At 36.3% G+C, this 15,674-nt stretch overlaps 1 protein-coding gene across 1 annotated transcript; it reads right to left on the bottom strand.

Moving 5' to 3' along the window:
- Nucleotides 1–407: 407 nt before the first annotated feature.
- On the bottom strand, nt 408–11,008 carry LOC132110751 (glutamate dehydrogenase, mitochondrial-like). Its single transcript, XM_059517614.1, has 13 exons — nt 10,467–11,008; nt 7,906–7,986; nt 7,761–7,816; nt 7,351–7,414; nt 6,544–6,638; nt 4,501–4,680; nt 3,487–3,624; nt 3,224–3,361; nt 3,046–3,126; nt 2,663–2,786; nt 1,901–1,992; nt 1,734–1,796; nt 408–1,271 (listed from the first exon to the last, which is right to left on the bottom strand). The coding sequence occupies exons 1-13, from the start codon at nt 10,867–10,869 to the stop codon at nt 1,152–1,154; spliced, it is 1,635 nt and encodes a 544-aa protein (XP_059373597.1). The 5' UTR covers nt 10,870–11,008; the 3' UTR covers nt 408–1,151.
- Nucleotides 11,009–15,674: the final 4,666 nt, after the last annotated feature.

Below are 15,674 nucleotides of genomic sequence, written 5' to 3'. Positions count from 1 at the left end.
ATTGCAACGATGCACTGGATGACCTTGCTAATGAGTTCAGTGTAAAATGATGTTCTGGCAACTAGGAAAACTCTCTTTGGCCGAGATCTTGTCTAGCATCAGCACAAGTCTCCAAGTGTCAAGGACTAGAACAGTAGAAGAAGATAGTCATTTGTTACTAATGTCAATAATTTTAAACAGATGTCTCTGGAATATCTTATGTACAACTACTAGAAAGTATGCCTATTGCATTCGCATACATTTAGTTTATTAAGCATGCTTTTGTTTTCAAAACTGTGATTAAATAAATGTTGTGAATAAAACTAAACAAAAAAAGGTTTTTGTTTTTTTTAAACACATTTTTCTTCATATTTTTTGGTTCAAAGTACAAAATATAATTAACCCAGTAAATCAGCTGACACACGGCACTTTCCATTTACATTTTATTAATTGTAGACAATTTAAAAAGGCAATACAAAGTCTTTTTCTTTTTCCAAAAGCTGTTTCATATTAAATGTTAATATTGCGATGAAAAATAAACATTTGCTCTCAAATATATGCCCTACTGTTTGCATATTATTAAGAAATTAAAATTTAAAAAACGAAGGAAGATTTTGGTTATCACTGAAAACTGTTCAAAGAAGCAGCAAAACCATACATTTATATGCAACATTTTGGTAACAGACATAAAAAGCCTGAGATTCATCCTGCATCCTTTCCCACTTGACCATAATAGTGTAAGAATCGGTGGGGGGAAAGTAACACTCTAGAAATTCAAGAAACTGGCATTAGAATTAACAACATGTGGCTGTGACTCTAAGGCTTAATGTGTTTCAATATGCAGCAACTTTATGACCTGAAGAAAACATTACAAAATAACTTTAAAATAAGTTACAACTGATTGGTGTCTCCTGGCAAAATGTGGCAAAGGGAGTGCATTAAACGGTCTTTGGCTTTAAAGCTTTTCTAAAAGCCATGAATATTTGAAAAGGATGATAATCTAGAAAAAAGACCAGATAATTCTAAAGATTTTTTTTGGTAATAACATGCATAAATGCTATATCTATGTCGTATAAAATGTAAACGTGAGGAGCTGAGGGGTTAAGTGATATACCTCGGGTCTGTGCAGATGAACAGACTCAGATATAGAGTCAGGTAAATAATAAAGCCATCTATGTGAAGGTAAGGCCAGCCTCATGGTACACTTTGAAGACTTTCTCAATGGCATTGACGTAGGCCGCTGTCCTCAGGTCCAGCCCAAGGTTATACCTGTTGGCTGTCCGCATGATTTGCTAAAAGAGGAGAGATGAATTATGTAAACAAACAGAGCAGTATTTTACATCACAGAGGCTCTTCATACAATCAAATTAGTCTAAATACAGACAGACGAGAATGCTGCCTCCCGAAACATACACAATCTTCTAAAAATGAGTATCATTCTAAAATGATTTTTAATCATTCTGCCTCCAAAATTACCTAATTTTGCTTAAATTCTAGGGCAGCATCGCATGTGTCCTTTGTGAAGAAGCCAATATAAGAATACACTATGATAAGCAAAGTGAGAAAATCAGTCTGGTGAATGATTAGGAATCCATTTAATGGGCTTCAGGATCTCATTTCCAATAAAAAAATAAAATAACTGACAGCAACAATAACACATGAACAAAAAGGCATAATACGTAATATATATGTGCATATTATTAGATAAATAAATGTAAAGGATTATTATATATTTAAAGTCTATATCTACTTACTCTGGCAGATCGCTCCATCGTGTAAGCCAATCCAGAATGCACAATGTCCTTTTCAGAAGCTCCCTACCAGATAAGCAAAACAAGTGTATAAAGGTCTAGTAGTCAAATATAAATCAGTAAAAAAAATGCACATTAGATGTGACAAGAGCTTTTGCATTTATACTCACAGCAATCCTCTCTTGAAATTCAGATGTGGGAACAATAGGTATGGCTCCTCCATGTTTCCCAAACTTCCTTTCCAGACTCTCCTGCACAGACACTGCCAAACAACACAGTAGATCCCCATTAGGAATGAGCAAACGGTCACAGGGATTTAAGATAGTAATGGTCAAATGCTATTCTTCCCAAGACAATGCTTATTCTGTTTTACACCTTCTCTGAAACCTAAATCTGGGGTTTAGTTAAATATTTTATAAAAGGTGCAATGAGGTACGGTCATGATTTTAATGTATGAATATGCAAGAATGAACTTTACACCATTCAACATCTTTTTCACATGACAGTGAGATTGCTGTCTGCCTCTGTGTTTACCATATGACTATCAGTGAAGTGAGGTCATTTCAGGCCAGTCAGATGAAAGGCAGGGCAGAGCAAGTTTGTGTTTTTTTGTATACATGCAAGCATACCCAGATACTCTCAAAGGGACACCAATCTCACTATATTTGCTCGTGGGAGCAGAATAAACAAAGTGAACAAAAATACCACATGACCTATTCTAGCCTGCCTGAACCACATCATCTAGAGCAAATAGACAATGGAAAACAAGCCCTTCCAGAGAACTAAATCAACAACAACCATACTGGTAATTGATTTGCAATCATAAGATTGCTAGGGAGACTTTTTTTTTTTTTAGAAGCAAGCACTTTGAATATGTATGATACTATACGACTTTACAGAACATTTTCTGGGAAACACATTTTTTGACTTACTAAGCAGATGGTAGTTTGAGTCCCTTTCATATTTGAAGGTCAGTCTGCCATAACTGACGTGGTTTAGGTTCTTCAGCCACTCAAAGTAGGAGACTGTCACACCTCCAGCATTCAGGTACATGTCCTACATATCAATTATTTCTTTTTAGCATCCTATTAGCATCAAAGGCTATTTTCAAGGCAATATCAAAGGAGTTTAAAAAAGGGGGGGGGACTTAAATTTCATTACAATAAAAGAATAAAACCTATATTAAAAGCTCCTATAGATAAAATCTAAATAAGGTAAATATATTTAATAAGATATGCATATAAATCAAATATTGTATAATAGGCTAGTAAATTTAGATTTAAATTACAATAACATCTAGGACTGGAAAACGTACAGGGATCACCATGATATTCCTCTCTAGGAATATCTTGTCAGCTTCAGGGGTAGTAGGACCATTAGCTCCTTCAGCAATGATCTGTAAAAAATAATAAATGTTACACAATTTTTCTTTTTATATTCTCATTGCAGCTTGAAAATGACTATTGTTATGGTTGACTCTATTGACCTCTAACCTTGGCCTTGATATTGTTGGCATTTTTCTTTGTAAGCTGTTTCTCACTTGCAGCGGGGATCAGAATATCACACTCAGCTTCCAAGATGCTGCCTTCATAGGGGTTGGCCTTAGGAAACCCAACAATAGTGCCATTGGCCTGGAAAAGAGAGTATTTGATACATATGGATTACAGATTTTCACTTAGTACATGTAGTATTGTCAATTGGCCACAAGGTGGCAGCCTTACAGTGAATATCTCACACTGCACTGACTGATACTCACTAGCTTATAGTCTTCCAGCTCTTTGGGATCGATGCCGTTAGGGTTCCAGATGCTTCCATCCAGCTCTCCAACACCCACACACTTTGCTCCGTAACGGTGCAGGTAACGCATGGAGTGCAGGCCCACGTTACCAAAACCCTACAACAGAAATTAGCTGAAATCATTCAATATTTTTTAAACTGACTGCGGAGCTGAAGATATTGTGGAATACTGATGGATTCAGTGCAAGGACATTGCTAAGCATTAACAAAGTCAGTATTTGTGTGTACGTTAAAATATCACTAAAACAACATACACTTACTTCAGAAGTTCAAGTTAAAGATAATAAGAAATGTTTTGAGAGAATATAGCTTGAATTAACATACATTTTCTTACCCTTCTGCCAAATAGTTTATTTATAATCAAACTATATTTTTTGATTTATGCTTAAAACAAGGAAGAATACCAATGGTAAACAAACTTAATTCAAGACATATTCACTATAAAAATACATCATCAGTATTTTAAGGTATTTTATCTTAAGGAATCTTGAGGCATATTACCCAACCCTGAATTTATTTGGTTTGATTGGTAATGTTTACACATACGTGTCCCAATTACTACTACTTATATTTGCAATATATATTTACTTCTCTGACATTACAATTAAGTGTCACAACACATAGTAAAATGAGTTTTTAATCATTTATGTAGGAAGTATAACATTTGCTTGTTTAGCACCCTTTTAAGCTTTCTTTATAAATACTGATTGGGCATCTAAAAGCACACACTGAATATTTAAAGTCCTTAGACAAGCAAAGTCAGAATGATCCGTGTCAACGTACACTTACTGATAGCACAGAGTCATGAGATAATGGACAAAGTGCCTGTAAGTGCCTGGAGTTACAAGTGGATTTTGGACCAATGCATAACAAGAACAATTCTTTAGCCACTGATTTGATATGACAAAAAAAATAAATAAATAAATGCCATAAACTTGAAGTGTGGTTTAGGTGTTAATTGACATGCACGAACCTGAATAATAAATGACTTGTCTCCAAACCCGGGGCTCAGGCCCAGCTGGCTCATGTAAGAAGCCTCATTGACAAAATTCTCAATGCCATGGAAGACCCCACGGCCAGTGGCAGATATCCGCCCATGGATTCCACCCTGACTGATGGGCTTACCGGTAACACAGGCGTGAGCATTGATATCCTGATAAAGAAGAATTATAATTCTAAACATTAGAAGAATGTTGTTTGATTTCAAACAGAGTAACATAAACTGTAACAACTTATTATGAGGCACGAAGCTATGATATCTTTGGTGTTAGCTGGTGTTTAGCGAGATAAGTACAGGTCCTGTTGATGCTATAGTATATCTCTCCTGTCCTTTCATTTATCTCACTACAGGGCAGCTTGCAAACAGAACAGAACATCATGGCTACCTAGACAAAGCATATGACTGGCATGGGAGGACAGACTGTACTGAAGGAGTCTGTCAGGAGAGGGTGGGAAAACACTGGGGCACTTTGTTCTCTTGGTCCTATAAACACCACGCTCCTTGTCTGGGACAGTAAAGGCTCTGGGCACTGAGTCACCAACAGAGCTGCAATCTGTTTGCTAGTTCTTCCAGATATCCTGTAGGATTTTTCAAATTAGCTACAATATGTAAAAGCTTAACTGAAATCACTGCACCATTTCAAGGTAATGTAGGCCCATGCATCAAATTTCCTGTATGTGCTTATTTAGCTAAGATATTATGCTATTATATGTGTCTTTGGGGGAAACTAGATTTGAATTTCATGAAGGACATCTTGGCAAGGCAGCAAAAGAGTGTTAACATTTTGAGTAAGTTTAGTTGTTAGCTTTTCCTATGATGTGGCATATTATTTACAGTAAACCAAAGTGAGTATGTCTTGTTTACAGTCAGCTAGACAAAAGTATCAACACATAATACGGCTATAAATAATTAAATATCATTCATGCTTTCATCACATCGCGTTTAGATTATTGCAACTCCTTGTATTTGGGCCTTCCTCAGTCAACCATTTCTCGCCTCCAGATGGTTCAAAATGCAGCTGCAAGGATGTTAACCAAAACAAAGAAATTTCCCATGTCACCCCGATCTTAACATCGCTCCATTGGCTCCCAGTCCATTTCAGAATTCAGTTTAAAATTCTTTTGTTTGTTTTTAAAGCTCTTAATGATCAATGAGAGAGTATTTGATATACCCACTCTTATTTAAAAGATCTTGTTATCCCACATTCATCTAGTAGATACTTAAGGTCTGCTGATCAGTATCTTTTATATGTCCCTCGATCACGTTTAAAAACCAAGGGCGACAGAGCTTTTTCAGTTGCTGCCCCTCGCTTATGGAATCAGCTGCCACTGGATATTCGTCTTGCACCTTCTATTATCATTTTTAAAAAGAGGCTGAAAACATATCTTTTCTCCCAGGCGTTTTAATTTAATCTTAGTACTGTATTTTTTAGTATATTGTCTTCCATGTTGTTTTATATTTATTTTATTTTTATTTATTATTATTGTTTTTTTTATACTCGGTTCAAACTCAGCTACGCTGTGTTTAAATGTGCTATATAAATAACATTTACTTCCTAAATAACTGCATGGCAGATTAGACTAATAACCATTCACTATGCAAAGAGATGCAAAGAGAAATACAAATAGAATAAAATACAAAAAGAATGAAATATATTAAAAGCACATTTATCTTAAAATAAACTCTTTCTCTTGAACAAATACCTCAGAAATGATCAGAAATAATGTAACTACAGTGTAAAGATGAATTCAAGTACTTTATGCACTTTCGCTATATTCTTTGAGACGTCTACATTCTTATCCTACTGATTATTCAGCTGGCATATTAAATAAATAAATAAAAAAATCTATCAGCATCAAAATATCACTGCTTGCATGTGATGACAGTGGCATGATCTGTAACATAGCATATTGTATAATACAGCATGCCAAACAATACGATTGTTTTCTTATAAATTTTTGCTAAAGCAAACCTGTTGTATACTATATGAACACTTGGTCAGGTTCTTCAACTTACATGATGGCCCATTGTGTTAGCATATGTGTCAGCAATCCAGGACATTTCCCTTTCTCCTGTGCTCATGTCTGGGGCTGGGACGTCAATGCCAGGCCCTGACACGGGAAACAGAAATAAGTGTGCGACTGACCCTCTCTTCCCATGGCTTATTTATTTAATTCAAATATCTGGACACAGTTAATGTAAATCATAAAAACCTCTTTGATAGTATATTTATAAGACATTATTTCAACTGTCACTGAACAATTTTTTGAGGAGCTACACTGTCAGAGAGCAATGTGGGAATCCTGCACTCAAAAACACCAACTACCTAAGGAAAGTTGGCTCTATTACAAGCTCTTTGAATTATTGTAATATGAATACAACTTACCTAGGCTTTAGGGCTACAGGTTAAATAACTTATGTAGAAGTGGTGTCAATTGCAGCCTGACTGTTAAACTTTACTGTGCCATCTGATAATAAGCATTACATGACTATTGTTCCTGAGTTGTGGTTTAATCATAGAATTCCCATTTCATTCTAGTCAAAATGGTAACATAAGCAGACTTATTTATCATATTATTTTATATTATATTTATAATATTTTCTCATATTAGGAGGCATTCTGTAGAATTTGACTGAATGAATCCTTAAAATTATTTAAACAGAGGAGTATGCTTTTATTGGTAGATGAGTGCATAATTGGGCAAATTATTCCATAAACATCCACAAGGAATGAGCGATGTGCGATAGAGTTTTGTGCATGATGGTCATTTCGATTCTGCTGAACTCATGAGCAGAATCAGTTTATGCCTGCTCATAACTCACCAATGAAGCCCTTTTTAGCCAACTCAATAGTAAACCTTCTTGTGATCTTCTCCAGTTCTAAGTCCTGAGTAACAAAAAAAAATGTTGGGACATCTGTGACTTACCAATATGAAAGTATACTGTACATTACGAAAGCAATGCTTGGGCATTCTTTATTCCAGCTGTGAAAGGGGAATCGTCATCTGAGCGCTAAACTCAAAATTGCATGACACTAAGGATTTCACTTTACGAGTCATGAAATAAACACCATCCTGAATCTGGTTGGTTCCAGAGAATTCTCTGTGCACTGCATCTTACTGCTTTTTTAGAACAATCTCATAAAATTTTCAACATCACTTAAAGGGGACGGATTCTTCATAAAATCTAAAGTTAATGTCTCTTTTGTCAGAGAATATGAAGAAAACACTCACGGAGTAATTCTTTGGGTTAATTTTCACCCCCGCTTTAGCTCCTCCAAAAGGCACATCTGTTAAGAGCACAGTTCATGTGAATGATTCAATGTTCATACTAACCAATAACAAACACATTTACACATAAACAAACTTAAGCACTTACCTACAACTGCACATTTGTATGTCATTAGTGAGGCAAGGGCTTTCACCTCATCCACTGACACCTCTGTGCTGTAACGGATACCTGGAGAAGCAGAAGCAGTGTCCTCGTCAGACTTTAGGTCTACGCAAATAATGTCTGTAGATCACTCATTAAACAAGCATCAAAATAAATCACATGCATTATAGCCTTCGTTTTAACTTGTTTTATTCATATTCTCTCAAGCAATTAAAGCTTACAGACTACAACACTTTGATAAACTTTCATTTCGCTTGAGTGCTTATATAATGCAAGATATTTTAGGGCTTTTGAAAGCTCTTGGGAAAATAAAAGAATAAATAATAGAATAAGAGCTGCCAAATATTCGACCACTGCAAAGGTGGGCCTTGTCTATCAGTTAAAATAGTATTGATGATCTGGACTAATATGCTGTTTAGAGCAGGAAGTCTGGAAATGTAAAGTCCTGTAAGGCCTTGCACAAAAAAAAGACAGGTCTAGAGTTTTGAGAGGGGAAGTTCTATGTGGCTGAACAGGCAGTAAACCAGCCACCCTGATGACTCACTCTCTCCACTGAAATAAAAGGGAAGAAAATCTAGGCAGGGCCCAAACTGGGTGTGATTAAAGCCAATGTGTACTCTAAACTAAACATCTCTGTTTTTAGTCGGCCTCAAAAGCACTGCTTGGACAGCACTAGCAAATTTCTTAAATTCATGGATGATGCGCTAGTAATTCATTTCAAATTACTACTAACATCAAATAAAGTTATAAGTGCAAATTTAAAGGGATAGTTCACAGAATAAAATTATTATTTTTTTGGTCATTATTTATTCACCCTCAAAAGCTAACATTCTTCAAAATATTTTTTGTGCTCAACAGAAGAAAGAACCTTGTACAGGTTTAGAATAACTTGAGGTTGATAATAAAAGCAAAAGTAACTATATTTTTCATTTTGGGTGAACAGTGTCTTTATAGAACAGTCTCTTCCTGAATTTATTGGTGACTAAGTGCATAAGGTAGATTGAATTGTTTTCAAAAGGCTGTTTTGTTGGCTCTTCTGTGCACATCTGGTTGAATGAGTATGTACTACTGTATATATTCAGTGAGTCCAAAGTCAAGCATGTTTTTTCTTAATTTATTGAGTTTTTAATCAAGTATCTGAATAAGATTGCAGGTTATATTATTCTTTACCAAATTTCCTATACCCCTACATAAGCCAATAGTAAAAAACAGTACAGGATAAATTACAGCGACATACTTTTTTTTTCTGAGGAGGAAAGAGCCAACCTTGAGCTCTTCCCTCATGAAAACTGGTTTTGAGGGCTCTTATACATTATATTAAATACAGACTTCCCAGCACACAAGGTGTAAAAACACATGATGTGCTATCTTGTTATCCGGTTACTAGACCTCAATGTAAAATCATTGACTAAGCTAATTTAAAAGCTTAACAGTTTAAAGTCTAGCCATCTATTCATTGACTGTCTCACTGAATGCTCTCACTAAATCTACTATACAGAAGATCAGGAAGTGTACGTTATAAGATCTCTTCCAAAACTTTGTTGATCAGTTTAGCCTGACTCATCTGCAATGTAGACCACTTAAAATGGTGGTTAAAGTAAATGATGTAGTTTTAAAAAGGGGGAAAGAGTCTGAAAATGCTGATAGGATGGAGTTGTATTCGAGGAAACTGCAGAGAGATTGAACTGCTCTCGGGGGGCTTCCTCCTCTCTTCCCTTATAAAGCATTGCACAGTCAGTCCTGACGAAGCAAAATTTAATGGCCCAACAAACAACTCCAGACTTGGTCATCTTACACAAGCACATTCCATTGATAATAAATGAGTTCACAACTTCCAAAAAGTACACAAATATCTCTGCAAAGATAAGACTGTAATTTATAAGATGGGGGGTTATTTCAAGCTGCACATGCAGCTGGATTCCTGTTGGTCTAAGTTGGTCATTAGCTTGTATAACATCTTGTTCCAGAAACAAACCAGAAACCAAGTGGTCCAAACAGCTTACGGTGGTCAAACAATGTTTTAAAACGCTCTAGTTGGTCTCTATCTGGTCTAAGGTGGGCACAAGCTGGTCATTTGCAGCAACAAACCAGCAATGACCATCTTAGACTACATGTATACATTAGACCATCTAAATGTCAAGCTGGCCATAAATCATTAAATCAGTTTAGTCTTATATAACACCTAAATATTAGCCGCTTTATTATCAGCTACAGTACACTGCATGTTGGTTTTATTGTGAAGCTTCAAACTCCGTGTAAGTTTAAGAGTTGCACCCTAATGTCGCAGTGTCGCTACGGCGCAACCGCGATTTGGGATTTTTTTCCTCAAGTTCATTGGCACGCTTGTATCATTTAGCACTCTCTGTTAAATTTTAAAGACAAAGCGTGTAAATAAATGTGTTGTGACGCAGAATCATGACGTGGCAATGCAAAATTAAAAAGATGCTATGACAGATATGTGATATGTGTTTTAGTTTGCTTCTGTTTTCTCCATAGAGCGCGACTGCTTCCTATTAACGCCTGTGTAAATAATGCATTGAACTTGCCTCCTTTACACGGGGTTCTGTGCTGACTGTGTTGGGCTCTGTAGCCCTCGATCATCTCCCACTCCCCGTTGTCTCTCTTGATGGGAAACGACACGGACAGGACGTGATTGCAGGGCTTGATGATCTTGAGGATCCCTCGGACTCGGTGTCTCTTCTGCTCGGGCGTTTCTCTCGTCTTGAGATCGTGCACGAGTTTGTCCTCCACGATAGAAGCTCCTCGATCGAAGAAACCCTCGACCATCCTAAAGAAGTTAGGGTCATCGTCTTTCTCTCCCACGGCTTCGCTGTAACGGCGGACCCGCATGAGAGTCGCAGAAGCAGGCAAAGCGGAGTCAACGCATCCCGAGGCCAGCGCGCTGCTGACGGCTGCGCGGGTGACGAACTCCCCCAGACACCTATACATGATTTTTAACTAACCTACTAACAGTATTAGCAAAGAGAAAAAAACTTAGACATAGAGTGTCAAAGGGTGAGACGGGGTGAATAAGCGGACTCCGCAGTTCCTCCTTTTCCCCCACTCAACAAAGTGTCAACTTGAGAACTGTTTTTGAGTTGTTTTAAGCGGCAGGCGTGCTGTGGGTCTCCACCTCAAGCTGGGAGGCGCTCAGAGAGCAGGAGCCCGTGAGCAAAACACTGCGCTTTGAGTATTAAAAGTATTAAAGTTGCTGCTGTATATGAAATAAATGTATTGGTTAAATTGATGTAATTTCTCTGTAAAAATTTTTATTTATTTTTTATTTTTGGGGGGGGGGGGTGTTCTTCGAGGTACTATGTACTGTAATGGTCACGGTATTTTACTACAAACTATATTATAGGTGGATTTAAGAAATAGTGAATGAGATTTTTAAATTTATTTTTTATTTTTGTGAATGTCAACTGAAAAGGGCTTTCAAAACAGACTGTGATGCCTATAAATAACACAATGAAATTTGTAAGAACTGTTTTGAAATCATTTTAAATGACAGTATTTCTAAAGCTGTTACTTTTGTAGTCCTAAAACCCCAGAAGAGAATTTGCATTTTGAACCATTCCCTCTGGTGTTTCTTTTTTAGTATGGTGGTCTAAGATTTATGAATAAAATAAGATTTGCTATTAACACTACATCAAGAGAATTGGACATTACAGTCATACCTTGAATGTGAATTTGGAAGTTGCTATATAAGGATTACAACAGTTTCCCATGTTGCCATAACTCAACCTACTTGTGGTAATAGTAGTTCTTATCTACTGGCTAGAAGCTTTAAAAAACAGCAGTTTCATTTATGCTCACTGAATATTAACTGTAGTAAAGTCTGGTAATATTTTTTAATTATTATTATTATTATTATTATTATTATTATTATTATTATTATTGATAAGGGCAGTAGGTTTTACAGTTTTTGCTTATCCAGTCTGGCTTTTTCCTGCGTGGCTGAGGTCAGATAAGGTTAGTTAGTTAAGGTTAAGGTTATTAGTTAGTGTCAGGGTTATTGATCTTTTAGTTAATTTTAAATACTAGCCTACTGAAAGTAGTATTTTTTTATTTTAAATTAAGTAATTTTAAATACTACTGAAAGTTCATTGTACTTAATAGAAAAATAGTGGCATCAACTCAGCTGATTATATTAAGCTTTACTCAAACTAAATGAGATATAGCAGATTTTGTTACTTCGGACTGTAAAAAGAGAGTAAATATTGAGATTAACTTATTTTGTGTGTTTTTGCACAAGATTAATATAGGGATAGATGTTTTATTGTTTATGTTGGGATTTAACATGTTTAAACATGGAAACTCACTTCACCTTCAGAGGATCTGTCCGGGGCAGTTCAGTCTCTGGTTGCAGGGCCACCGCACCGAAGCAGACTCGCTGTGTGTATGAGCCAGACTGAGCGAACGCCGCTCTGCACGTTTGAATCAGGGACGTAACTAAGTATTTGAGGGGCAGGGGGGAAGGGCGAATAATACATTTAAAATTAAAAAATAAATTGTTCACTTTTGGTAAATGTATTGGACATAGTGGTGGGTTGATTTTGTAAGTACAGTTTTTGGATCATTAACGTTAGGGGGGCAGCTGGGGGGGCAAGGCTCTAGAGTGGGGGGGCACCTGCCCCCCCTTGCCCCCCTGTAGATCCGCCCATGCCTTCATGATCTTACTAGATATTCCATCTACATTCCAGCGGTATATGAGCTCCTCAAATCAAAAATAATTTTGAGGAGTTCGGTACTGTCTGTTGGTATAATGAAGAATGAGTGAATGTAACTACCAGAAAGAAAATGCTTAAAAGTGACACCCTTAGGTGGACTTATATTTTTTGACAGATTCAGACCCATTGAGGCAAAATGATTATTAAAACTCTCTCTCTCTCTCTCTCTCTCTCTCTCTCTCTCTCTCTCTCTCTCTCTCTCTCTCTCTCTCTCTCTCTGTCTCTGCACACAAAAACAGATATGACTTAAATACGACACTAAAAAGTGCCTTATATGTATTTTTCCTTTACTACAAGGTGGCAAAACCAGAGTTTTCAGAGGCAAAACCAGGCCTCTCTGATTGTTTTCAAGGGTGGAATTTTTGCTTGTTTTTGGCATTCTCCCAGGATATCTCTCAATGTGTTGATGTCTCCATTGCCTTAGAGAATCATAGTAGGTGGTCCACAGCAATGGGTTGCTATACTTATATTTCTCATGCTTTTGCTATTAAAAATGTACTATTTGTACAAAATGCCTGATCTCGGTGTCAGTGATATACATTAAGAGTGTCCATAATTGGTAATCATAAAATATAAATAAATCTTATTTTAAATAAAACGTGATAAGTTATTTGGAATGTATTTTTATTCATGTTGGTTTCACATGGCTTTGAAAATATTTGTACTATTTTCAAAAAAAGTTTCATTTGATGGTGTAAGTAAAAAAAAAAAAAGAAAAAAAAAAAAAAGAAAAAAGAAAACCTGTCAGCTCTAAGTCCTCTTTCTTCGACAGCACCACCCCTCCATACCTCCATCTCAGTCTATAAATTCTGCCTGGAATAAATCACACTGTAGTTTGAATGAAGCCTGGACTGCTCTGTCATTGGCTGATGGGGTGCCTGCCTACACCCATATGGTTGGTGAACTTCTGGAGAGTCACTCATTAAAATTCTATCTTTCTTCTTTTGCTAAGTGAAAACAACTGATTTGAGGAATGCACACTTGCACAGACACATTAAAGACCTCTTAGTTATTCCCACCAGCTGTAAAAGGTTTTTCAGTGTATTCCTGCTTTTCTTCCTCAATGACTTTGCTTGGAGTTCTCCTTTACTGTAATTTAGCATAATTTAGCAACTGTGTATATATATATTTGGTTTTTGATAATATTTAAATGGACAACCAGTGTAGTTCTATATACTCTTATAATATTATTAAAAAATATATTTTTGTATGTTCAGTTTTCATTGGACTTTAAGTTTATTTTAGTAATTTTTGTGCTTTTGGCATTTTTATTAGTTTTTTATTTTTGTTAAAATATTGTTTTTATATATTTATGTTCATCTTTTTTAATTTCCGTTTTAGTCATTTTAATACTTAAACCTAAATGTATTTTATTTCAGTTTTTCATGTAATATTTTCCTTTTTTTAGCTTAATTAATGAAAATATTTTCTTTTTTATTGTTTTAGTTAACAGTGGGGACAACATCGGGCATAGTTTGCCCAAAATTGAACATTTTGTCATCGTTTACTCCCACTCATGTCGTTCTTAACCTGTGTGACTTATTTTATTTTGTGGAACACAAAAGAAGATATTCTGAAAAAGGTTTTTCCATGCATATTCTTTATTCATACATGAAAGTCAGCTGGTTCTTGTTTTGTTGTTTTAGACACCATTGACTTTCTTTGTATGGACAAAAACATTTGAAACATTCTTCAAAATATATATTTTTTGTCTTCCGCAGAAGAAAATCATGAGGGTGAGTAAATGATGACAGAATTTTTGGCTGAACCATGCCTTTAATAACTTTGTGAACTTTTGTCTGTTTGTTTTAACTAACAGTATGCATTTCTGTTTTCTGTTTCCTACAGATGACTTCTTTAATCTGGCAATCTTATGACTGGCCCATTATCAGTCCAATTTAAGGACAGGAAAATGGCAAAAAAAACAAAGATTCATGTTTTTTTGGGTGCCCCATGTCCCCAAGCACTCGCTAAAGAGGTCTAGGAGAGACCAGCCCCACACTGGAAGATTGTGGACCTCGCTTGGTGTCAAGACAGGTTGATTCCCAAGGAAACCATTAGAGAAGCCCAAACACTCCATCGGGCTGCCACTGCTCTCAATCCAAGGAAAAGTGTGTTGAAGAGAAGGAGTTGAGTCCTGTATTAGTAACAGAATACCTAGATAGTTGCTTCTCCTGCTCACATACTAGTCACGTGTTTCAACAGAGACTGAGTATCTGAGTACATAATCAAAGTCTCAAGCCTTGCTTCTTTGAGGTAGAGTGTCCCGTTTTTTATTTTTAACTTTTATTGTTTTTGTTTTTTTTTCTTTCTTTTTGGTTCTCCACACACCCCTCCCAAACAAACGCCCTCAGCCTCCATAAGTTCCCCAGAATTCTGTCTTTCTGTGATTTCAAGTTTTCCTTTCCTTATCCTTTAAGATCCCTAAATTTACAAAGACAAAAGACTCAAACCCAAAGATATATTCTTTTATAAAATTTAAGACCGGTGCACACCCTCCTAAAACTCCTTGTTTAAACACTCCCCACATGTCTACGTCACTGTGTGGGAAGATTTGCATAATGCCACCCAAATGTTCACACAAAGAATGAAGGCGTAACTTTATTGTTGACTCAGCCGCCATGTTGTGGAGATGCTGTGTGTTTCATTGCAAAAGCGAAAATACTTTGTTTGGTCTTCCAAAAGAGGACACAACTTAAAATCAGTGGTTAAGTTGTATTTACAACACTGTTCCAGAACAGTTCAACCCAAATATTCAGATGTGTGCAGTGCATTTTATGGTTTCCTGATCCTGGGAGAGTAGACTACAATACTGGCTGTTCTGACTCACAGCCTGTAAGTAAGTTTTCATATGTAAGAAGGGCGGGGGATAGAAGAGAAACAATAATATATAGTATGTGGAACATAATGTGTTTTTTTTACCTTAAATCGCATAATTTTTATTTCACCAAGACTAAGACTGTCTTATTTATGCACTCGTTAGGGGATGTAGAGCTGGGAGTTAAAATCATGGCGTTCCAGACC

This window comes from Carassius carassius, chromosome 30 (assembly GCF_963082965.1).
Source record: "Carassius carassius chromosome 30, fCarCar2.1, whole genome shotgun sequence".
Lineage (NCBI taxonomy): Eukaryota > Metazoa > Chordata > Actinopteri > Cypriniformes > Cyprinidae > Carassius > Carassius carassius.
Note: the sequence above shows the minus strand (reverse complement) of the source record. Positions and strands in the feature narration are given on the sequence as shown.